Below are 23,082 nucleotides of genomic sequence, written 5' to 3' on the forward strand. Positions count from 1 at the left end.
TTGAGTAAGTGTTCTTAGTTACATGTCACCATTCACAGGCTGGTCAGTCGAAGTACAGGTAACACATGCTCAAGTAAATTAGAAACAAAAAGTGTAAGTGTAGTATTTATCACTAGTGTATCACTGTACTACCACTGAAACCATGCAATAAACTACATTATTGTTACTGTTATTAATCTCAACTTATCCTTTTTACAAACAATTTTAAAAAGTTGCGTTTTTTTCTTCCCGGCGAATGGATTGTGACGCTATGTCGTCTGCGCATTCCAACGGTGGTTTACGGTAACACAAGTTTACGACTGGTTGCGTCACGTTACACGCTTCCTTCTGAACAATCCAGAACACTTTACGACACTGTTGACATCTGCTGTGTCTGCCCTGAAAACGATAGATACCAGCTAGTTTTCCCGAGAACGCGGCCGTTAAATGAGCGTTTTTGACCTATTTCGCGGTTTCTTCGGAGTACCTGGAAGCCGTTATGGTGGCCGAAGGTAAGTTTAACGAGTCACAGTGCTGTCCTTCAGCTAAGTTAAAGTAAGTAGTAACGTAAACTTTCGTTTTTTGGGTGGTGTTAATGGAACAGCTTTGTCAATGACAAGATTAACGTTTCACTGGCAGGACAACCACGGGTCCCTGGACCAGTTTGGTAACTAACGTTATTGATTAAGCTAAGTGTGCCATGGGGTATAATACGATTGAGTCCTTCTTTTGTACTACTTCACATGTTAGTCTCTTCCAAAAAAAAAAAAAAGATAAATGGTCTTTCAGATCTGTAACAACGGCAACTTTTGCGAACAGACGGCAGGATTTGTCTGTACGTAACAAATCGCATGTTTTACTTAACGCAATGTGGCAGGGACCCCTTCTTCGATTCCATGACTCATGACGAAGACGACGATGACGACGAAGAGGATGGTTTCTGCTATGATGGGTTGAGGGGAGGCCCGGAGGACAGCTTTGACAGCGCCTGGAGGTTTGGATTCAGCTTTGGCCCAGACGGGGTCGGGATCCAAGAGCCTCCGGCGTTTGGCCACATCCTCCGGGAGGTGGAGGAGATATTTTCCCAGATGGGTCGCTGGGAGGGACAGCCAGACTCTGGATACTTTGGTAAAAGAACCGAGTCGTGGTCCTCGCAGTTAAACCATTATTCAGTACCTTGTTGCCCATCTTAACTAGTTCTGTGAACGGTTATTGTTTTAATAAGTACTGCATTAGCTGATGGGGGCTAGGGGCACAAATTAGCAGCGTGGCCTCATAGAAATGACTGTTGCTCTAACTGTGTGCATGTGTGTATTTTGTGTATATTAGATTATCTAGCAGCATTTGTCTGTGACAATTGGTTTAAAGGGCAACTTCACCAATTTTCAATTCTCTTTTTGTGGTGGACCATTAATGCAAGCTCCATAGTGTGAGCAACAAGATGATATAATCTGAACTGAGGGTTCCTCCAAGTGCTTTTCAGCTAGAAGTAAAGAGGGATTTTAAAATCGGGAATTTAAAACAAAGTCAATTACATGCACTAGAAGCAAAAGTAGCAAATTCAATATGAGTGAAGGCGTCTTTTAAGACTAAGCAATAAACAACATATCTGTTCAAAATTCAGCCGTTCACATCCCTGTAAACTTTTTTTTTCTGTCCCCTTCTAATTGATTGGACCCTACAAAATAGTAGTTACTTTACCGTCATCAAGGTATTTTTGTTTTTAGCTGTGTTTTTTTTTTTTCAGGTTTGAAGTAATCAGGGCAACATCTGAATGAAGCAAAATATCATTACAATTGAGGGAGGTAGATTTGCCTTGCTGCTAATCTAGTTTTAAAGCAGAGACCTGTTCATGTCAGGTTCACAGTCTTCTTTATGCCGTAGGTGTCCCCAGTGTCGTACCACCACCATCTCACGACAGGGCAGAGAGGGGTGGTGGTACATCTAGTAGAAACCCACTGAGAGACTACATGTTGAAAACCCCTGACAGCGACAAAGGGCCATCAAGAGATCCCGGAATTGACAGCTGTCCATCTTATGAGTCACCAGAATTTCCAAGCTCACCTTTTCATGGATGGACCCCTTTTTCAAAGGTAAAAGAGAAGTCACCTACGAGTGGTTTAGGGGTTTGTGTGGATATGTTGACTGTTATCAACTTATTTGTTGGCTTTTGTTTTTTCACAAGTTCAATGACATTTGGGGACAGGCACCACAGAGACCTCCAGAGGACGAGCGCAAGGAAGATAGAGGTACATGATATGTTCCATTTATCAGCAATGTATGATTTCTGACATGTGTCCATCTAATAATGTTTCTTCCTCTCCAGATCTAGACTCTGCAGTGTCCTCTGGAGGTCTGGATCAGATTTTAACACCACCTGCTGGTCAGGCTCCAAAACAGCCCAGGACTCGATCATTCTTCCAGTCTGTCACTGTCACCAAGGTGGTAAAACCTGACGGGGTGAGAGATATAGTTTGTGTTTTGTTTTTTATTATTAATAACATTTTAATATACATAGCAAAATGTCACATGCTCTGAGGGCAGTCTGTGGGTTGAACATGACAGTGATACCTCAAATTTCAATTCAATTTCAACTGGTTTGAAGATTAATCGAAATCAGTGTTCAAGATTAAAATTAAACAAAACCAGTTCACAAAATGATTATGTATGTCTTTGTTAGCACTTGTTTATGAGCTGTAATGTTTTTTTCTCTGATTTGGTGCCTGCCTGTCAGACAGTAGAGGAAAGACGTACAGTCAGGGACGGCCAAGGCAATGAGGAGACCACAGTGACACGTTCAGGAGGACCTGGGAGCCTGGAGGCACCAGACCATCAAACTGGACCCTTCCTTCCAGGTCTGTTTATTGCCCACAATTGTTTTTAAACTGTAAGAAATGTATCATAGTATTCAGACTAACCATGCAGTTCCAATGTGCCCACACATGTTTTTTTATATCTTGTTGTTGTTTGTTTTTATTTTAGGTGGTTTTTCAGACATGCAGGATGATGACTCAATATTCTCAAGGTTCTTTGGACAATTTAAATAAACCATGAAGAATACTTTCTGGACTGATTGATAGTAGCTTTTGTTCCCTGAAAAGATTTCAGGTGTGTTTCCCTACAGCTGTGAGTGGGCGTATTTATACTATATATATGTTTATGTACAGACACAATCATGACCTTCAGTTGCCAAAATCAAAGTAATAAATCAGACCCACACGCCTGTTGAAGATAGCTCTGGATTTCCACCTCCCAGTGTGTGCAAGAAGATGCCAAACCCCCAAGATCAGTGATGTTTTCCAATGGAAACACAGCAAGCATCAAACAGTTCACAATCACATAATTTATTTTTATAATGTCTTGTAGGCAAAGTTTATGGATGTGGGAGTGTATGATGAATCTAATAAAGAATTGTAATATGTTTAAGAGTAGTTGTTTCCATTTTTATTTTAGGATATGTCAATTTCAGGTCACTTCAAAACAAAACTAGATTTTACAAAAAGCTACATATTTGTTGTCTTACAGATGAATAGTTGACTCTCCATTAAATTTATGTTTTTAGGGTGCTAGTCATCTAAACGCTATTTTGTCTGAGTACATTTAAATTTAAATATGGGGAGACATACACTCACATGCCATTGTAGTAAACAATTTGTAGTCGGTTCTACCAGGTTAGTTTGCGCTGCAGTAAACAATCTGATCTTTGTCACCTTGATTTTAAGAAAACTGAAACGAAGGGATCTGGCTAGAACAGCTGTGAAGTGTTTGCAGAAAAGAACAGGAGGATATTTAACATTGGGGTTGAGGAATATATTATATTTTAGCCTGGACGGAATTTAAGGCAACATCAGATGCCTGTAAACATTAGTGGCCATAAAACCATGTTACAGTATCACAACTAATCCATTTTGTTCTTTTTACGTCATCCTGTTTCTATCACATGTTGCAAAGTCTGCATGACTGCAACTCACATAATGTCATCTCTGTATTTTATCTGGCTTATTCCATCTTACTTTCTTTCCCCACTGAAGGGAACAGTAAAGCATCTGGCACCTGTTGTGCTATTACACCAGACTTTTATTTTCTGGTATTGCTCAATCCAGTGCATTCAATTTATTGTAAATTAAAGTATAATTTCTTGGCAAGCAACGTATCTCTTACATTGATATGTGATTTGACAATAGCTCATTAGATTCACCCAACTGGATTGAATTGGCAGTAAAATACTCCACTTTTATCTTTATGTATCAGTCCTGCAAATTGATATGTATCATATAAAGAACTCGGCATTATACGCTTCAGCTTATCTCTGTCACTCTCTGTGAGAGTAGTAATCATCCTTGTCAAAAAAATAGTGAGCAAGGTGCTGAAAGTTTTCTTTTACTTATCAAGTTTCACTGACACTCAAACGCCCAACGGACAAGTTGTTATAAATATATTATACTGTTCTAAGTGTATATATACTGAAATAATTTACAGTGTTGCAAGACAAAATAAGATTAAGTTTTTTAAAAACCTTTGGACACACTTATCTTTAATTCATATGAATAATGAAAACCTATAGGATGGGTACACGTCCGGTTTGCACCAGCAAAGAAGAAATAAAATAACTAATCAAATGAGGGGATTTATCAGAGCCAAATCCAATCAGCTGAGAACATGGCAAACTAACCAAGTTTAATTTGCAAAAGTCCAATTCTGTGTTTTAAATAACTTTTAGGTTTACAATTCAAGTTCACACATTTAAAAACTAGGTACCACTCACGTCACCCTAGCCATGCAATAAAAGTGTGTGACGTGGACTACAGCTCCAGAATGAAAAGATAAACTGTTCAGTCAGGCAGAAGGTGCAGTGCTGCGTGGATCAAATGCAGCCTAGTACAGTTCCCCAGGTCTGAAAACTCACCTGTGGCCTGACTGTGGCAGAGGAAACCCTGAGGATGGAGAGGCTGCTGAGGAAATGTCAGATCAGAAACCAGCTGGTCAGAGAGTGCATGGCGGAGTTTCTCGGAGTCTACATCCTGATTGTGAGTATTGCTGTATGCATCAAAACTTTATTCACCTTTAAAAAAAACATTTTTGACTCTTCTTCTTGCTCTGTCATTCAAATTTATATAATTGTCATTCAAATTAACAATTGTTTCCTAAGTTATTGCAATTGTTAGACTTGTTTTTAAGCCACTGTGGAATCCTCACAATGGATAACCAAGGACTTTGGCCTGAAAGACAGAATGGTAGAGTGACAGTGGGTGAGGTTGGGGGGAGGGGGTCCCCTCATCAATGATTTTAGAATAGTCAGTGGTTTGTTACCTAGGCAAGTATTATCAATACATACACAATGACTGTCAGAGCAAAGAGCATTTACAACACAAATCATAAAGCAGATTCCTTGGTAATGACATTCATAAAAACAAAAGATTTCACTAAGGCAACACTATCTAGCTGCTTAACCTCTGTCAGCTGTAAAGTGAAATTATAAACACTTTTTATAACCACCTGTATCACAAATTCTAATGGACAATAAATGCACTGTAGAGTCCTGCAGATTGACATATTTTGTGTCAGTATGTTCTAAGCTAATACAGCTCTTCGTCTCATCCATTTGCAGCTGTTTGGATGTGGCTCTGTTGCCCAGGTGACGACAACTCAAGATGAAAAGGGGCAATACCTGTCTATTAATCTGGGTTTTGCTCTCGGGGTAACATTTGGGGTGTTTGTGTCTCGTGGAGTCTCAGGTAAGTGAATACACATAACACACATGAAAAGCTCATAAGTAATAATAAAATATTATAATAATATTTTAAATTATTTAAGTTTCACATCAGACTTGAACTCTTGATTATTTTCTTTTACAAGGCGCCCATCTGAACCCTGCTGTCTCTCTGAGCATGTGCATTTTGGGCCGACATCCATGGATGAAGCTGCCTTTCTACATCTTTTTTCAAGTGTTTGGGGCCTTTGTGGCTGCAGCCACTGTTAGTCTGCAATACTACGGTCAGTTTTTAACAATGGTCACTGATCTCAGAATCATACTAGAAGCACGAGAGCATTTCCACAGGTTGGAACAACTTTTCTTAATGTCAACAAATGCCATACTGTGGATAGGATCTTCCAAATCTTGTCTGTAGTATTCAGCCCTGAGGCCAATCACTCAAAACCACTTTACTGCTGTTGGTGTTTGTGTGAGTCAGTTGCGTCAAATCTTACTAGACAGTGTGATTTACCTGCAACAGAGAAATGAGATGTGGCTCTCTGAAGGCATTTCAGTAGGAGACGAGGTTACTGAAAGTCTGTAACCTGTGTAGTGAATAACGTGTGATGTTAATTGTTAAGCTAGAACAAGAGAGGTCAGGCTTCCTGTCACTTGTTTCATTTATTGAAATTTGCAGAATTATAGCAATTATTTTTAAAATTGCCGTTGCTAGTAACATTTGATGCTCCATTTCTGGCAACAGGACAATAAGTGAGGGACTGAATACAGTACTTTGTTTATCACTTAACATGGCGGAGGAACATGTCACCCTGTGTGACAGTTTTGGTCACTTATGTGTTTTAATCCTTTTTGGACAACAGTGAAGCTCTATGACATAAATTGCAATGGTACATGTATTTTGCGTTTTGTTTTATTACACCATCACAGATGCCATTCAGATGTACAGTGGTGGTAAGCTGACAGTGACAGGTCCCACTGCCACGGCTGGAATATTCTGCACCTACCCAGCAGACTACCTCAGTGTGTGGGGAGGTGTTGTGGACCAGGTCAGACACTGTCTCTTTAAAAGCCTCTCACATAAAGGTGAAACATAAGCAGTGCCTAAAGATTTTCTGATTGGTCTTGTCGAGCAACATCAACACAATCACATTTAGCAAATACGCCTTTATGGAAAAAAAGTATTTGGCCAAACCTGTTAATTCAGGTGATTCAATCAGACCCCTTGCCACAGGTGGATAAAATCAAGCACGTAACCACGCTGTTTCCATTTCCAAACATTTGTGATACAAAACATCGTCGTTCTGAAGAGCTCAGTCGATTCAAGCACGATACTTGCAATAAGATGGTTCGTGAAATGCAAGCCTCACATCACCATATCCATTGTCAAGCGTCGGGTGGATTAGTGTAAAGCACACCGACTGTGGAGCAGTGGATACGTGCGCTGTAGAGTGATGAATCACACTTGAGTCTGGGTTCTGTGGATGCTGGGAGAAGGTTACCTGACTGACTTCACTGTGCTGACTGTGAAGTTTGGTGATGGGGGGGCAATGGTATGATGCTGTATTTCAAGGTTTGGGCCAGGCCCCTTATCTCCAAAGAAGGGCAACCTTAGTGCTTCAGCATACCAAGACATTCTGGACAATGCTATGCTTCCAACTTTGTGGCAACAATTTGGGGACAACATCAGTGTCTGACCTGACATGAATGCTCTACAGAATGAATGGGAACAAATCCCCACAGAAAAACTTCAAAAGCTTGTTGACAGCCTTCCAAGAAGAGTGGAAGCTGTTATAGCTGCAAAAGGGGGACCAACTCTATATATATGAAGAGCATGTATTCGAATACCATATTATTTCAGTCCCTGTTGGTCTAACAATTAGGCGGCTAAATACATTTTTCCATATAGTGTAGCCTGTGTAGTGAAATGCCCTATATTTGTATGTTGAATAGACACCTTTTCATTATTTATCTGATAAAACAGTTAAAGATAATCCAATAAACCTGGATTTACCATTTTGCCTCCCTTTTGTTAGCAACCCTGTAGTTCCCTCATGTTGGTCTAAGTATAGGATACGCACACAGCTACCTTTCTGCACATAAGTAACAGTTCCCATGTTATCCAGGTGATAGGCACAGCTGCCCTGCTGCTGTGTGTCCTTGCTATTGGGGACCAGAGGAACAGTTCTCTCCCTGATGGTCTTCAGCCTGTACTGGTGGGAGCATTGGTTCTGGTTATTGGCATCTCAATGGGCTCCAACAGCGGCTATGCCCTTAACCCAGCCAGGGACTTTGGGCCTCGATTGTTTACATTCATCGCCGGCTGGGGAGTGGATGTTTTCAGGTAGTAGGCTCCATCCAGACACTTTGTCTACAAATTTAAACAATTAGTCATTTCAGCTCTGTTGTGCGACAGTATTGACCTAAATGGAAACTCAGATTTAGCCTGACTCTAAGGTCTTTGCAGGGCTGGAGGAGGTTGGTGGTGGGTACCTATAGTGGCTCCCTTTGTTGGAGCAGTGCTGGGAACACTGATCTATGAGCTGATGATTGAAGTCCACCATCCTCCCGTACCATCTGAGCTCCACACTGAGGACAAGAAGGGACTGGAGCTGGACACACTGGAGCCAGACTTTTAAAAACCCTCTGAGTGGTAAAATCAAGCCATAAAATAAAACAGTCATAGTAAATGCCCACTTCAACTGGGTATCACACTATGTAAATATTTAAGATAAATGTACTGGAACAAGTACAATTGTTCTAATGTTTTATATTGGAATTACACATATGTGCAATTTATTCCACATTCTATCAATTCAGTCTGCAGCTCCTCTTCTTTTAAGGACCACCATGAAGTTCACATTTGTGTTTCTGACGTATCTTCAACAACTATTGGATGGATTATAAAGTGACAATATTAGTGACAATATCAAAAGCATCAAATGGTCTTTGTGCTAAATTAATCAATCCTGTCGAAATACTAAGTGTTAGCATGCTAACATGCTAATCTAAGAAGGTAAACACTAATGAAATACCATCAGATTGTCAGCACGTGACTAATAGCATTTAGCTCAAAGCATCACTGTGTCTATGTAAAGCCCCACAGAGATGCCAGCAAGGGTTTGGACCTTTTTAAGTAAACTGAATTAACAATTTGTAATAAGAAGCTGCAGCCCTGAATGCAACCCCCAACTCTGTAGAGGAACCAGTCGCTCGAGCCAGTTCGCTCTTTTAAACATTTATTTTGAAACAGCACAAAAGTGTATGGCATTTCAGCAAGCAGACCACAACCATGGAAAATAAAATGACATGAGATTCCACTATTGAGCTATATAAATATGATATCATGACATATAAAAGATACAAACAAACAAACAAAAAAAAACCCACTCCTATGTATTTGAAACATACAAAAGAAATGTGAGTACAGCAAGCACTGATTCTGTAGATAAAAAAGAACCGTCTCAAAGAGATAAAACATTTGTATTCATACACATTAAGACAACACAACCCCCACACTCTCCCTCTGCTTTGTAATTACAATGTATAGCTACCTCTGGAGGGAGGGTGGGATTTCTTTTTTCGTTTAAACTTCAAATTTTGGAAATAAAAGTGGGAACAGTACAAGTACAAATACTATACGTATTCACATTATCATAGCAAGTTACTAAAACCAGAACGCTTTCTTTTAGTGTAATTATATGTATTTACATGGCGAAACTCGTACACATACTACTAACAGGAAGCCTGACCTCTCTTGTTCTAGCTTAACAATTAACATCACACGTTATTCACTACACAGGTTACAGACTTTCAGTAACCTCGTCTCCTACTGAAATGCCTTCAGAGAGCCACATCTCATTTCTCTGTTGCAGGTAAATCACACTGTCTAGTAAGATTTGACGCAACTGACTCACACAAACACCAACAGCAGTAATGTGGTTTGTATAAATAAATATTATAGCAACATAAAAATCAGTGTCAGATTCTGTTGCCTTAAAAGTCTTGAGCTCTTGGCTTGATTAGTTTTACCACCTGGAGCCGATAAAACTAATCTAACACAAGAAAAACAAGCATGAGGCAAACGAGTACGAACAGCACAAACAATGTGAAGTACAAAAACAAACAAACAAACAAACAAACAAACAAAAAAGAAAATCAGCACTACAGCTGTCAGGAGTACACTGGGAGGTGTTACTATGTGTTAGAAACAGGCAAGTGGCTATAGTCAGCGCAGAGTGAGAGTGATGGGAAGGGGAGGACAAGATGTATTAGACACAGTATGGCTGATGTGTAAATGCTTTACTCGGTGGGGCTGTTTGAGAGCTGTTCCACTCACAAGTCTGTCACAGGTGCGTTCAGTTAGGTGACCAGTAACATGATCAAACATGCAGTTACAATTGCACAGAGGTGCCATAGATAGAGTAAAACTGTTTATGGTGGCCGAAAACATCTGCACAGGAAGCAGCTCTGTTTCATCTCAGGATCAACATTCATATTCTACAGTTTCACTGCTCAATTCCTTGTTGAATATTATCCGTCGGTAGCAGAGGACCCACCCCCTCTACTGGGGCTTGTCCGTCTTGTGTGCGGTGAGAAAGGCCATGCCATGGGTCCTGAAGTGGGTGTTGAGATCTGTGGCCTTGTCGAAACGCCGCCCACACACCTTACAGCTCAGATTCCCCTCTCCGTCCTCGGCTAGTGCCTGAGGGGAAGCGGCGGGGGAACCAACGGGAGAGCCATGAGCATGGGAGGAATTGCGTTCTGCGTCGCTTTGGGTGTCTCGCACGCGGTGAGTGATAAAGCGATGCCTGCCGAGAGAGCCGGCTGAAGCGAAGCAGACCCCACACTGCAGGCACTGGAAGGAGGCGGTATCAGCCCGATGCTGGGGGATGTGGCGCTGAAACTCTGCCCCGTCCTCTGTGGAGAAGCCACAGGGGACGCAACGGAAAATGTTGTCCTCTTCCTCTAACTCGCCGGGTGTCTGCGATGTCGTTGCTGTGGATGCCCTGGTTCTCTTGGCAGGACCACCACCATCCTCACCATCCTCTGTGGCATTTTCTTCCTCATCTCCTGCCCTGCCTCCTAGAGGTCCACCCTCACCATCTTGTTCTGAGGAGCTACCTGGACCATCTCCCCCTGTGGCTGCACGCTTCCTGGTCATGGGGGGGCCCTGAGGCCACATGGACAGAGAGAGAGAGAGAGAGAGAGAGAGAGAGAGAGAGAGAGAGAGAGAGAGAGAGAGAGAGAGAGAGAGAGAAAGAGAAAGAGACTTGGCCTTTGCAAAAATCAGAAAGCAATTTAATACCCTGATGAATAGTACGGAAGTTGATAGTCTTAATAATGATAAACAAAGACATATGTTATATGGTAGGTAAAAAAAACTTTTAATCACAAAGAAAACTGTCTTAATTCTGAATTAGCTATTGTGAAATGCAAACATGATATACTGCAAATATCCACAACAGACCTGAAAATCAAGGTTTTGTGTGTGTACGTGGCCTTTCTAAGTCAACGTAAGTTTCCCCTCTCCTGTGTGAACAAATCAAAAACCTACTTCTACTGCAGTTACTATGTAGTAATGAAACATAGCTTTAAATAGAAACTTGTTTCTGGTTTTTTGACTCACCTGTCCATCTGTGCTTCTGTGATGAAGCCGAATATGCTTGTCCAGTAGGAAGCGACTGCCAAAGGTGCGTTTGCCTTCTGTGCAATATCTGAAAAAACATTTTTAGAGTGAGAAAAATAATTTAGTAATATGGGTAATAATTACATATTCAGTAATATTTCTGCAATAAGCTCAGATCTTATGACACATTGACCTGGGATTTATTGGTGTGGCCATTAATTAACATATTTCAATGCACCTATGAAAATGTTATTTTAGTTAAAAAAGGAAATTTAAATGAGAAAACATTTGAAATCACAGCTGTGTGTCTGACAAGTCTAAAAAAATTCAAAGTTAAGAGATTAAGTGACTCACTGGCAATGGAAGACTCTTTTGTTGCCCTCATGAATGACACGCTCGTGACGTCTCAGGCTGGAAGAGGTGCTGAACATCCCTCCACAAATACGGCAAGGGAACTGTGGAGTTGGCAACACAAACACCCACACATACGCAATCACAGAATAATAAGACAGGATAAATATTTCACATACAAAAATCTGATTGTGAAATCACACAGCTGTATTTTCTACAACCACACAAGTTTAAAAACCTCTTTAATCCCTAGATTTGATATAACCAGATTAGAGGTGGTGAGTCCCACCTTGCCGTGCTCCATCTTCACATGACTCAGATAGTCTTCATTGTCAGTAAAGGCGGTCTGACACTGGGGGCAAGTCCATTCAGTCTGGGCACTGGGATGACTACTGCCTCCACCAGAGGTTGAGTGACTGGCGGGAGCTTCGTAATCCTCGTCTCCATCATCATCCTCTTCTTCCTCCTCCTCATCTTCCTGTTCCCGCCCCCAGTCTTCTCCGTCAGAAGTGTCTGGCTTTCCAGACGACTTCGATTTGATACCAGACGGCCCAGATGTGTTGGCAGGGGCTGAAGTTGGGTTAGAAGTATCAGACTGAGACTCCTGTTTGGCTGATGGGCCTCTGTGAGCAGTCTGTTTTTAATGCAACAGGAGAGAACAAAAAGTGATAGAGAGCACTCAAAAATGTTTTACTTTTAAAACTACTATATTCCAACTGTGTTATGAGAGTTATGGCAAATAAAAAATGAACAACTGTCCTTGGCAAAGAACTTAGGACAAGGTCACCAGAGAGGAACCTTGCTAAGGCCGATCCAAGAGTTCCTGTATGCCTTTGTTGACACCACATTTGTTGAAGAAGCAACGAATGGGCAACACTTAAAGGCAAAAAGCTTGTGATAATGGCAGTGAAATTATTCTGTATCTCTGAATAATCATTTATCAGAAAATGTACCTTAATATGCTCCATCATGGAACCTTTCTGGGCATAGAGCTTGGTGCAGTCAGGACACTTAAACACATGCACTTTTTGCTTGGCTAAATGAGTATCAAAGTGCATGTACAGCAAGGGTTTCTGGGTAAAAACCGTATCACACATCACACACTTGTAGATCATTCTGCAAAAGGAGAATAATGTAGATAAAAGAAGTCATATTTTTGGGAACTATTCTGGGATCTAGACAGAAAAAGGTTCAATGCATGTTTCAGTGGGAGCAGGTTAACGTACTTGGCCTGTCCTCCGGTGAGCGTCGGGTGCTGAGTGCTTATGTGGCTCTGGGCGCTGGGGGAAGACTTGAAGGCCATAGGGCAGCTGGGGCACTTGTGGAAGACCTCGCAGTGAGCAGTCTGAATGTGGGATTTGATGGAGTTCAACCCTCCAAAAACCACCTGGCAGCTGGAACACCTTGGGAAAACAAAATAGGACACCTCAGACCTCCACTACAGGAACGAAATATTTCACTCCATATTCACCTACTTAACTTAAAACATAGTTTACTATTACTGTACGAATGTTAATGGTGCACAAACTGAAATATACTGACAAGAGATTCAGTCATCATAACATGTTTAAAATTTACTTATGTACCTTTGACCTATTTATTTCCATAAAATCCCATGTGCTTGTGCTTTTAGCAAAATTGAAGTTAGTGATATAATTACGATATAGGTACGATAATTAGACAGAAAATAATGTTTTTTTTAAATACAAAAATACCCATATTTTACTGGTTTCAACTTTTAAAACATGATTATTTGCTGGTTTTCCCACTAGTTTGCATTGGTTCTCATTTGTCAGTTTGTAGAACTAAACAAACAATAAGATACTTGGACTTTGGGAAACTGTAATATGCTGTTTTTTCTATTTTCTATAGTTTAACAGCCCAAGTGATTCATCAGATTATTAATCTATCATAAAAATCACGGTTGTCGTTTTTATATTATTCAGATGTATAGATTGAGGATGTACACTTCTTTACTAGCTAGCTACAACCAAAACCTGGTGCTTATTGTTCTTGTTTAATAAAGGTTACTGATATACTATATCTAAGCTTAGCCTAAATTAGCGTGGGTCTTGTCACAAGATGACCTAGCCAGTGTTTACTGAAACAGTGAGGTGATAGGTTAACAATGATTTTGAAAATCCTCTCCACACCTGTAGCCAATGCGCCTGGCAAAGTGGAGACAGGCCTCCTCCAGATGGGTCTGGAAGCTGGCCTGCCGGGCAATCCCACCACACTCAGGACAGACATGTGGTGCTTTGTGTTTATGGATCCTCTGATGGGCGGACACAGCACACGAGTTAGGCAGCATCATAGGGGGCGAGCACTGTGTACATGTCTGAAATTAAAGCACATTAAAACAAAACAATGAGTGACCGAGAGCACAAACCAGTAGCGTGTTACACTCTGTGCCCTAATCCCTGAGACTCACTGAGTTGGGAGCAGCTCGGATCTGCTGGAAGTGTGTGACCAGCTCAGTCTTGCCAGAGAATTGTGTCTGGCACTCTGGACATTTGAAGTTATTATACTGCAGCCCCTCAGCTTTCTTGCAGGGCAGAGGCATCAGTGCTTGGGGCCCCTGAGGTGCACGACGAACAGGTCGTGGCTGGGATGCAGCTGGAGATGTAGCATCCTTCAATGGGCTGGAGTTGGCAGAGACAGTGGAGCCACCAGCTGTGGTAGAAGGAGAGGAGACTGGTGGAGAAGAGGATGAAGAGGAGAGCAGTCCTGGTCAGCCAAAAGGTGGAAACCAGAAAAAAAAAATGAGATAAGGCCAAAAGAAATCAATCAAAAATTAACAATGCATGTGTTCCTTTTACAAATAATCAACAAACAGTGTTAATACCTATTTACATAAAAATGAAAACGTATGATTAGATGAAATAAATAATGATATCTTTTTGTCACAAACAGCAAAAACTAATTTCCTCATTTTGAAATACTTTCCTGGTTTTTAGTTTGTTAAAATAGAGCATTGAATCTTTAGGTTTTTGGACTGTTGATTTGCCGCAGCAAGCCATCGGAAGAAGTCACCTTCACCAGCAACAAAACAAATCATAGATCAATAGCAATTGAAGCCCCACAATGTAACTAAATGTTTACTTCAAAGCATCACACATGTACTAGGGCTGCAAAAATAAGACGATTTACCTCACTATTTAATTTTGACGATGAAACTTTTTAAATTTAACATTTAAGCAGAATAACATAAAAGATAAAGAGTGGAAAGCAAAAAAAAGTTGGGGTTTCTAACCCTTCTGATGAGGCCCAGAGGGATAACGCATCAAGCCAAAAATTAAGGGTGGCTGGACACGGCCACAACAGCTGCTTTTCCAGATACTGATGGTGCATTCAGTGGCACCATTAATGCAAGATGTGGAAAGTTCCAGACACAAAATGTCTAGGAAAGACAACAGTCCTCTGTTTAATGGCAATGGAGTGAAATGGTAATTTACTCCATTAGTTTACTGACAATTTCAAATTAACAATTGCGACAATCATTTACCAAAAAAATAGCAAATGTCTGTTTCCTGTAGATCTCAAAATATGATCATTTTACAAAATGATCAAACAAGAAATTGTGTGGATGCAACATTGGGCTGTGGTCAATTGTGATGTGCATTTTCAATTTACTTAACTCTTAATAAAAAAAAAATAAAATAAAATAATTACACAATTCAAATAATCATTAGCTGCAGCCCTTTGTACCTCCGATGGGTGTTATGTCCTGCTGTCCAATCATCTGCTCCACAGTGACAGGCCTCATGACCAGGTGCGAGCACTGCATGACCAACCCACGCTCCTTATGCTCCCTAGCATGCAGCAGCAGGCTGCACTTGTTAAAGAAGGCCAGTCTCTTAGCACAATGGTTGCAGGTTACCTCAATGCGAAGCGATCGTCGGTCATAGTGTCGAGCCAAGCTACGCTCCAGAGCAAAAGCATCTCCGCACTCCAGGCAGCGGTACCCTGTGGCCGGAAGTGGGAGACCCCACTCAGGTGGGGGAGGAGCTGAGAGGTCAGGCTTATAGCTTGGCAAAAGGTTCTTACTGTTCAGAATTTTGTTAAAGGCCTCCACCAGGCTTGACTGACTGCGGGAGATGACAGCCCCTGTGCTGTTGACAATGGACGCAGGTTTGTTGGTTTGGAGTGTGCCATTGCCTCCGTTAGCTGTCTTATTAGTGGCTGTTCGTACACTGATCCCACTAGCAGCGACAGAGAACTTGGGCGAGGACGCTACAGAGGGAGTTACAGGCAGGGCAGCAGATTTAGTGATACTTACGGCGGTGGCAGAGACCTTGGTTTTGTCAGATGCAGCCATTTTATTTTGGACCTTTGTGGCAGCAGCTAGCATTACGCTGCTGGCTGCGAGTGTAGACACAGGTAGAGTATTGAGAGCACTTACTTTCTGGGATGTTGTTGTCACCTGACCAGGGGAAGCATCAAGCTTTTGGGTCTTGTTCCCTAGAACCTTACGTTCCCCAGTTTGAGCTTTGGGGTCCAAACCTTTCCCTGCAGTTGCTACCCTTGTCACAGTTCTGGTGATTCCACCTGTGGATGTTTTTATTGTTTTTATTCGGACTTTCAGGGGTCGGGACGGAGCTCCAGAAGCAGCAGGAACAGCAACGCCCGTTTCTCCTCCAACTGTAGACAGCGATTTAGTCTTTCCATCATCCACCTCCATTTTTTCATCAACTGTACTTGCATTTTCTCCCTTTTCAGCTTTGCTATCAACAACCCTATCTACACCGTTCCCAACTTCCATCTCCTCCTCTTCCTCTTTAGGCTCACGCAGTTCAGAAGGAGGTGGAGTGGAGGCCACAGCAGGACTGGAGCACCTTTTAGCTGTGACCTGAATTGTTGATTTTGGCATCTCTGGTTCAGGACTTTCTGGTGAGTCTCTCTCTTCTATGACATGTTCTAGGTGCCTGTCTTCCAGACGGGGACTCTCTATGGAGCCAGACTGGGGAGTTGATGAGGTCAGAGATGCCCCTGAAGGAGTGTCCCCAGGTTTAGGGTGAGATGTACCAGAGGATGTGGGCTGGGTTGACACAGAGTCAGACTTGTAACGTTGGCTCAGCTGAGTGCAAGTTGGGGAGTCTGGGTTCTCCTGGATCACCAGTGGACTCCCAAGATCTGGGTCAGAATCATCTTCCTCCATCTGCTGGTGCTGAAATCCAGCAGCGCCACTTTTGGGAGCACCGTTAAATGGTGGAGATGAGTGCAGTGGGTGTGATGATGGGACAGAAGATGGAGTTGAAAGCAGAGGCTTGGACGGTGGAAAGAACGGTGAGGCCAGTCCCACAGGCCCACCTGCAGCCAGAGGAGATGACCCTGTAGATAGAGACGAGGATGAAGGTAATGATGCTTTGATCCCATCTGCCCTCTCTTGTCCCATATCCTGCTGCTGCTGGTGTTGCTGCTGTAAAAGCTGCATTTTCCTAGCCCGGCCCACTGGATCTCCAGACCCTTGTGCCACAAGTGGTTTCAGTCTGTTGAAAATATTACCACCTTGCTTGTGAGACTTGGCTCCTCCAACACCTGCTGCTTCTGAAGACACTTTAGGGGTGCTCATAGACCATGGAGCTCCATTAGATTGGGTCTGGCTGAGGGTGAGAGGTGTGGAGACATTGGATGCCCCAAAACCATTGTGATTGAGAGCCTCAGATTCAGCCATTCCAGGAGCACAAGCACCAAGTCTGGGACCCACATCTACTCCAGTAATCACATCAATAGGATCCTGGTCTGGGTCTCCCTCCCCTCCATCTACAGTTTCAAGCCGTACTTTGTTCTTCACAATCACACTAACAATTGACGTGTCTGCCTGTGGATCTGAAGGACTTGGTGGCCTTAAAGATGACCCAACACCCACCACGCTGTCTGGCTTTCCTAGGGGTGCACCTGTAGCTCCATGGGGTCCCTCGGCCTCATCTGGGGCAGACTGGATGGCCTCTTTGGCATCTATGTCAGGAATGTCAAATGCTGCCAACAGGTCATCAAAATCTGGGGTCTTCATGTCCCCCATACCGGGATTAACTCCTGTAAAACATACATTTACATACTAAGTAGCAGAAAGTAATAATAACATACCGTTGTGAATCTGCCTGTGTTGTTAAGCAACCTTTGGTCCGAACTGCTAGCATAATGCCTGCAACAAAACCCTGACATATGGTATTAAAATGGTTAATGATCCTTAAAAAGTCTAAATTCCACCCATTACATTAACTCTATGCACATTCGCGTGACACACACTGACAAGCAATAGCAGGTTAGCTTGTAATCCGTGAGGCTAGCTAAGCTACCAGGATCCTTCACTAGCATCACTGTTAGCCACCTAGCGATAACATTCTGCAAAGCCGTCTCTGGAAAGAGGTTCAGCACCGATTTGCTATGAATGGGGGACGGTACTTCAACAATGCTTTCAGGGCATGCAGTGCATTACAGTAGCGGGCATTTGATAAAAGGGTTCTGCTGGGACACTGTTTGATAGCAGCGACCTCAGTTATTTTGAGCTAACGATGTTCCTTCCCGACCGAGGCTGGCTAGCTGGCCGCTGAGCTCCAGCCAAGACAGAGAGGGGTCATTTAGCTAACTAGCTAGCGCTCGCCATTAAAGGAGCAACTGAGGCGGTTTCTTTAACTATGGTTTGTCAGCGATAACAGCAAGGTGAACGCAGGGTCGACGGTGTCACAGTAGACGATTGTTGGGATGGGGATTGTTTGTTCAATATTACACGTATTATGTGTGTTTACCTGGATAAGCGATTCCCGACTATCCTAGCTCGTTTTCAGCTGAAAATGCTCTACTTCCCGTCACGTGACCTCGGACATCCTATCAGGTTGTTATAGTGCTGAAAAAAGTGCACGGAGGATGCTGTTTAAGACACGTACAATCGTTTCTTCTAGGAATGATATAAAAACGTGTATTACCGTCTTTACTTTACAGCTTTTAAACACACCATTTTAAAGTGACCGTAATTTCTTTTGTCATGAATGCACATTTTATTACCTCATTCTGCAGTAGCAATATGAAGATCAAAGGGAAACAATAACGCCAAAAAAACCCACATATGTACGTATTACTTTTATTGCAAAAAACACAAAGACATGACAGGAGTGTGGCCAAATTCTTATCTATTCATGTGAGTCAGATATCAGTAATTTTGAGAATTGTACATTAAAGAGCACACAAGTTGTTTTAGAAATAAACTTATCTTGTAATAGGAACTTATATTGCTGGGAAATCCAAATAGACACTAAATAGACAGTCAAATTGCACTTCGTTCCTTTATGTTGGTGCCTTTGAGTGTCTCAACAAGATGATCAGAGTGCTGTCATGCAGGGTGATGCATCAGCAATCATTTCATATAATAAAGTAATCCTGCAATTGTTTGCAATTGTTCTTATTTTAATAGTCAGAGTCTTATTTTAATAGTCAGAGTCTCTAGTCTGTCCATCATTTTTGTTCTTCATTTCTTCTTCTCTTCATCCTTTTTGTTGTCTGGCTTGTTTCCTGTCTGGGAGGCAAGAGAACCCATTGCATTGCGGATGGCCTCGTTGTTCGGGTCGACCCCAGGTAGGTTCTCCAAGACGCTCTGAAGGAACTCTGGGTCCTGCATCACATCATAGTCATCTTCCTCCTATTTAATTACAATACAGATAACGATTGATTAGGTTGGGATTGTGCTCTATTTAGTTGTTTTAAGTGGCTTTGCCCCATGTGAAAATAAACATACGGTATGCGTGTATGATGGTAGTTTCTTGATTTTTTTTTAAAGTCACATCCTAAAGAGCTCAGAGAAGCTGCAAAGTATTTTTTTTTACCCCATTAATGGAGTTTTTTTATGTCCAGTCTTTTAGCGTGTACAGATTGCATTTAACATATATTATTCATATCCTGCATAAATGATTCAATGAATGAGTTTCATCTCACCTGAAGCCTTAAACTTGTTTAATTGCCAATAATCTCACATTGTTTGTGCAGAACATTAACAAAATTTTTAGTGTAGTAACTCCTCCTTTGCAATTAGTGGGAACATACAAGTGCAAGGTGAGCTTCTTTAAACAGATGATGATGATGACATACTTTGGCTGATTCTGCAGTGTCCATGGGGGCTCCTGTGTCCATTTCTCCATACTCTATTTGCAGAAATTAAAAAAATGTGCATATATATTGAAAAAACATTTACATATGAATTTATGTCTGTTAGAAACATAAGAGGCCAAAACATATCAGTTCTCACCTCCTCCAGCAAGTGACATCTGCATGGCATAAGCTATCTGCTCTTCCTCTGTCATGCTGCTGAAGTCAGGAAGCACTGCTGCAGCACTCTCAGGTTGAGATACTGACATCTTCAATAAGGACTCCTCAGATTCTGTTTAAAAACAAAACAAAACTCAGAATTCTAACTATTATTATAATTAGCACTGTCTCATATGTGACAGTAATTTGTCAGCCCTCTCAAAAATTGACAACATCAACATTCACTCTCTTTTTTCTAGTGCTGTGCCAAATTAAGCCAGATATAGAGCAGGTTGGGACAAGAGGATGAAGAAAGCATTACCATCTGCACTGGGTGTGGGCATGCCTGCCTCAGCTGCAGAAGCAACAGCAGCTCTGCGGGCCTCCTCCTCCTGCCTCTGTCGCTGTTCCTCCATTGATACACGCAAAGCCTATAAATATGCACATGGATGGCAGGAAGAAATATGATTGGCCATCTCCTATTCTTAGTATAAAAATGTCAAAAGAAAATTGTGCAAATACTTTAATTGTTGAAAACTTTCTAAGGACTTCAGAATTGAGTACATTTACCAATCTGTACTACTATGGGGGCACAGTCAAGTGAAGCTTGATACATATACTGTACAACTCAAGTATGAAATGCCAACAGCAAAACAGTAAACAGAGTATTACATAATGCTGTTGTCATAGGCATATCTTGAATTATGTGTGTTGTTTGTTTTCTTCAAAAAAAAAAAAAAAAAAAACCTCTTGAATTTGTTTAAATCAACACATTATTAAACACAAATACTTATACTGGTTACCAGGGCCAGCTCTGGATCAGCACTGGGATCCACACCAAACTCAAAGTCACTGGCACCAAGACCCATCATAGAGCCACCTTCACCGGCCAGGATGGGAGAGGAGAGAAGTGCATCGGCCAGACTCGGTCCTGGAGGAACTGTGACCAGATGGGAACCTGTCCCCTCCTTCCCATTGAGAGTATTAATAAAAGCTGTCAGCTTTTCTGTGTTTACCTCCTGAATACAAAGTGGAAGAAACAGGGTTAAAAACAAGCAAGAACCTTTTATAAATGAAAACAACTGTCAGGTATGGAATTAAAAAAAAAAATACAACCAAAGAAAACGATATTAAACTTTGATTTAATCGATTTTATACCAGCACAATGGCACATAAACAAACAAAAAATCTTCACCTCTTCCCCGAAATTGATTATATCCACATTCACTTTCTCTTTCTTTAAGCGCTTTGCCAACTTGACAAGCTGCAGGTTGCAACAGAAGCAGAAAGAGACATAGAAAGTCACTTTAACAGCCATATAGACAGTGGGAGAAAACACTGCAAACAACATTTCTGTGGGAATAGTGACAAAATGTGATGCAAGACTTCAAACTTACATCTTTTTCATTATCCTCCACAGGACTCCCAACAAAGGCAATGATCCTCACCTTGTGGTTTTTTCCTTGTCTGTGTTTTAAGGCCAGCTTTGCAGGAAAGACATACACATTAATATGGTCACTCTAAAACAGCTCATTCAGAAAGCAAAACCTATTCTTACTAATTACGTAGTTAGGTCGATTCTTTTTAAATTTGAAGCAATGGATTAAAATCAGAACGAAGTTACACACATGAGCCACTCTGATTCCAGTACAGAAGGAGATCTTTCCTTTGGGCTGGACCGCATGGAGTTTGGACAGGATGCGGCCAGTATCTGGTGTCAACGTAGTCAGGACCTCACAGTTACTGCATAAAATTGTATATAAAGTAGCAGTGAAGCACCCACCTTTATCAACAACTATGTAGAACAAAACATTTAATGTATGTAGAGCTGCGATGATTAGTCTTTTGAAAGAAAATTAATCAGCAGCTATTTTGGTTGTTTAATCACTGTTTTTATGTGAACAAATAAACATTTATGAAACGCATAATGCAATTTGAATTTTGGACAAAACAAGTCACGTACAAAAACTGAGAATTGTATGTTGTAGAAGAGATTGTATGGTTACAAGGCAGGACGAAATGTAATATTATTTAGAAATTTTACCTAATATTGAGTAGTTGTGCGCATGTGGGGGAAAACTCATAGCCAGATAACGCTTCATCATTCAAGGTTTCAGCACACCTTGAATGATGAAACGTGTTATGGGGTTTGTATCATCACTTTTCTTACGGGAGAGAAACTTACTTTGCCATAGTGATGAGGCCCACGTTGTTTTCTGGATTGCTGCGTGTTTTGGAGTGGCAAACGATGTTGACAGCATCCTGTTGAGCCTGTAGCCTCGTTGGTAGAAAGTCTCCATTTCTCATGTATTCACTGTTGTCCACACTGAGAGCAAAACATCCATTCAACTTAGCTGTGACATAATACGTAGCCAAATAGCTAAACTTCGTTGTATCGCATTCCAATTTCTATCGAAACGGAGCGAACTACGTGTGGAGAGCTGTTTTCATTTCCAGTAAACTGGCCAACTTTAAAGAACCGGCTTTAGTCAAATTAAAAAATAGCTTTAGCACGAATTGCTAATATTAACCAAGGGTTGACACCACTTTAGTCGCCGTTGAAAACATATTTTTGGTCAATGTCAGTTAATAATTTCGACAGATAGCACCATATTATAAACAATAGCATCTATACATGTACTCGTTTATGCTATATCTAATCAAATAATTTAATAAGGCACCAAATCCAAGCTAACTTAGCAACAATGACTCAGCCTGTCGACAATGCGTAAGCCGGCTAACCGTCAACATTTAAGTATTAGTCCAGCCGAAATAGGTATTTCCACCAATATTAGGCTCATAAACTGCGAAATTAATAAAACATCCACAATAACTATGTTTCGCCAACTAACACATTAATAACTGCATGAAAAGCATTTTGTTTAGTTCTTACCAGACCATAGTACTTTCAAGCACCATTTTGGAAACTTCTTGTTGCGTTCTGTCGTTATGAAACAAGCTGACACACGATTGGACAACGACTACACAACGCAAAATATGATTGGACAGGGTTTGTTTGGGCTGTACTGACGACAATTAAACAAATTCTATATCGACTTCGAAAAAAAGGATAATTCAGTGTACAGTAGGATTTTCTCCAACTTTTAACTGCTTCTCTTAAAATAGAATAAGTTCTAGTGAAATTAATACAAAATGAATTATGTTAATACAAAAA

At 41.4% G+C, this 23,082-nt stretch overlaps 4 protein-coding genes and 1 non-coding gene across 8 annotated transcripts; 2 read left to right on the forward strand and 3 right to left on the reverse strand.

Annotated features, from left to right (window-relative positions):
- The first annotated feature begins 330 nt into the window (after window positions 1-330).
- On the forward strand, window positions 331-3,407 carry hax1 (HCLS1 associated protein X-1). Its single transcript, XM_067498552.1, has 7 exons — window positions 331-491; window positions 857-1,107; window positions 1,864-2,072; window positions 2,165-2,228; window positions 2,306-2,439; window positions 2,714-2,834; window positions 2,962-3,407. Exons 1-7 carry the CDS (start codon window positions 427-429, stop codon window positions 3,024-3,026), a joined length of 909 nt encoding a protein of 302 aa, XP_067354653.1. The 5' UTR covers window positions 331-426; the 3' UTR covers window positions 3,027-3,407.
- A 1,395-nt stretch (window positions 3,408-4,802) lies between these two features.
- On the forward strand, window positions 4,803-9,082 carry aqp10b (aquaporin 10b). The gene is made up of 6 exons (XM_067498680.1): window positions 4,803-5,006; window positions 5,588-5,714; window positions 5,836-5,973; window positions 6,620-6,738; window positions 7,816-8,033; window positions 8,157-9,082. The coding sequence occupies exons 1-6, from the start codon at window positions 4,920-4,922 to the stop codon at window positions 8,326-8,328; spliced, it is 861 nt and encodes a 286-aa protein (XP_067354781.1). The 5' UTR covers window positions 4,803-4,919; the 3' UTR covers window positions 8,329-9,082.
- znf687b (zinc finger protein 687b) lies at window positions 8,912-18,586 on the reverse strand. 4 transcript variants are annotated; one of them, XM_067498595.1, is made up of 11 exons: window positions 18,419-18,586; window positions 15,378-17,705; window positions 14,101-14,396; window positions 13,823-14,007; window positions 12,896-13,072; window positions 12,623-12,785; window positions 11,959-12,303; window positions 11,673-11,773; window positions 11,319-11,406; window positions 11,160-11,221; window positions 10,727-10,862 (listed from the first exon to the last, which is right to left on the reverse strand). In XM_067498595.1, exons 2-10 carry the CDS (start codon window positions 17,689-17,691, stop codon window positions 11,201-11,203), a joined length of 3,690 nt encoding a protein of 1,229 aa, XP_067354696.1. In that variant the 5' UTR covers window positions 17,692-17,705; window positions 18,419-18,586; the 3' UTR covers window positions 10,727-10,862; window positions 11,160-11,200. The 4 variants fall into 4 exon arrangements, with proteins under 4 accessions (XP_067354676.1, XP_067354666.1, XP_067354696.1 ...); XM_067498585.1 differs by having other exon boundaries at window positions 11,160-11,242; XM_067498575.1 differs by lacking the exon at window positions 11,160-11,221 and having other exon boundaries at window positions 8,912-10,862; window positions 14,101-14,363.
- Window positions 12,422-12,555, reverse strand: LOC137103542 (small nucleolar RNA SNORA13). The gene has a single exon (XR_010911534.1). It is a non-coding gene; the product is annotated as a small nucleolar RNA SNORA13 (small nucleolar RNA).
- A 150-nt stretch (window positions 18,587-18,736) lies between the features above and the next one.
- Window positions 18,737-22,956, reverse strand: LOC137124051 (26S proteasome non-ATPase regulatory subunit 4). Its single transcript, XM_067498667.1, has 10 exons — window positions 22,801-22,956; window positions 22,093-22,233; window positions 21,536-21,650; window positions 21,305-21,391; window positions 21,103-21,171; window positions 20,711-20,926; window positions 20,230-20,338; window positions 19,909-20,040; window positions 19,752-19,804; window positions 18,737-19,305 (listed from the first exon to the last, which is right to left on the reverse strand). Exons 1-10 carry the CDS (start codon window positions 22,824-22,826, stop codon window positions 19,135-19,137), a joined length of 1,119 nt encoding a protein of 372 aa, XP_067354768.1. The 5' UTR covers window positions 22,827-22,956; the 3' UTR covers window positions 18,737-19,134.
- Window positions 22,957-23,082: the final 126 nt, after the last annotated feature.

Source organism: Channa argus, chromosome 1 (assembly GCF_033026475.1).
Source record: "Channa argus isolate prfri chromosome 1, Channa argus male v1.0, whole genome shotgun sequence".
NCBI lineage: Eukaryota > Metazoa > Chordata > Actinopteri > Anabantiformes > Channidae > Channa > Channa argus.

What these genes read in the sequence shown, in the direction of transcription:
- aqp10b (XM_067498680.1), top strand. Translation starts at nt 4,920, where the DNA reads ATGGAGAGGCTGCTGAGGAAATGTCAGATCAGAAACCAGCTGGTCAGA. An exon ending in TCGGAGTCTACATCCTGATT is followed by an intron (nt 5,007 to 5,587) that starts GTGAGTATTGCT and finishes ATCCATTTGCAG; the next exon opens with CTGTTTGGATGTGGCTCTGT. An exon ending in TGGGGAGTGGATGTTTTCAG is followed by an intron (nt 8,034 to 8,156) that starts GTAGTAGGCTCC and finishes AGGTCTTTGCAG; the next exon opens with GGCTGGAGGAGGTTGGTGGT.
- hax1 (XM_067498552.1), top strand. Translation starts at nt 427, where the DNA reads ATGAGCGTTTTTGACCTATTTCGCGGTTTCTTCGGAGTACCTGGAAGC. An exon ending in GATGGACCCCTTTTTCAAAG is followed by an intron (nt 2,073 to 2,164) that starts GTAAAAGAGAAG and finishes TTTTTTCACAAG; the next exon opens with TTCAATGACATTTGGGGACA. An exon ending in AACTGGACCCTTCCTTCCAG is followed by an intron (nt 2,835 to 2,961) that starts GTCTGTTTATTG and finishes TTTTTATTTTAG; the next exon opens with GTGGTTTTTCAGACATGCAG.
- LOC137124051 (XM_067498667.1), bottom strand. Translation starts at nt 22,826, where the DNA reads ATGGTGCTTGAAAGTACTATGGTCTG. An exon ending in CTGGAATCAGAGTGGCTCAT is followed by an intron (nt 21,392 to 21,535) that starts GTGTGTAACTTC and finishes TTTCCTGCAAAG; the next exon opens with CTGGCCTTAAAACACAGACA. An exon ending in TGGAGGATAATGAAAAAGAT is followed by an intron (nt 21,172 to 21,304) that starts GTAAGTTTGAAG and finishes TGCAACCTGCAG; the next exon opens with CTTGTCAAGTTGGCAAAGCG.
- znf687b (XM_067498565.1), bottom strand. Translation starts at nt 17,691, where the DNA reads ATGGGGGACATGAAGACCCCAGATTTTGATGACCTGTTGGCAGCATTT. An exon ending in CCATGATGGAGCATATTAAG is followed by an intron (nt 12,304 to 12,622) that starts GTACATTTTCTG and finishes CATTAAAAACAG; the next exon opens with ACTGCTCACAGAGGCCCATC. An exon ending in ACAGAAGCACAGATGGACAG is followed by an intron (nt 10,863 to 11,318) that starts GTGAGTCAAAAA and finishes ATGTGGCCTCAG; the next exon opens with GGCCCCCCCATGACCAGGAA.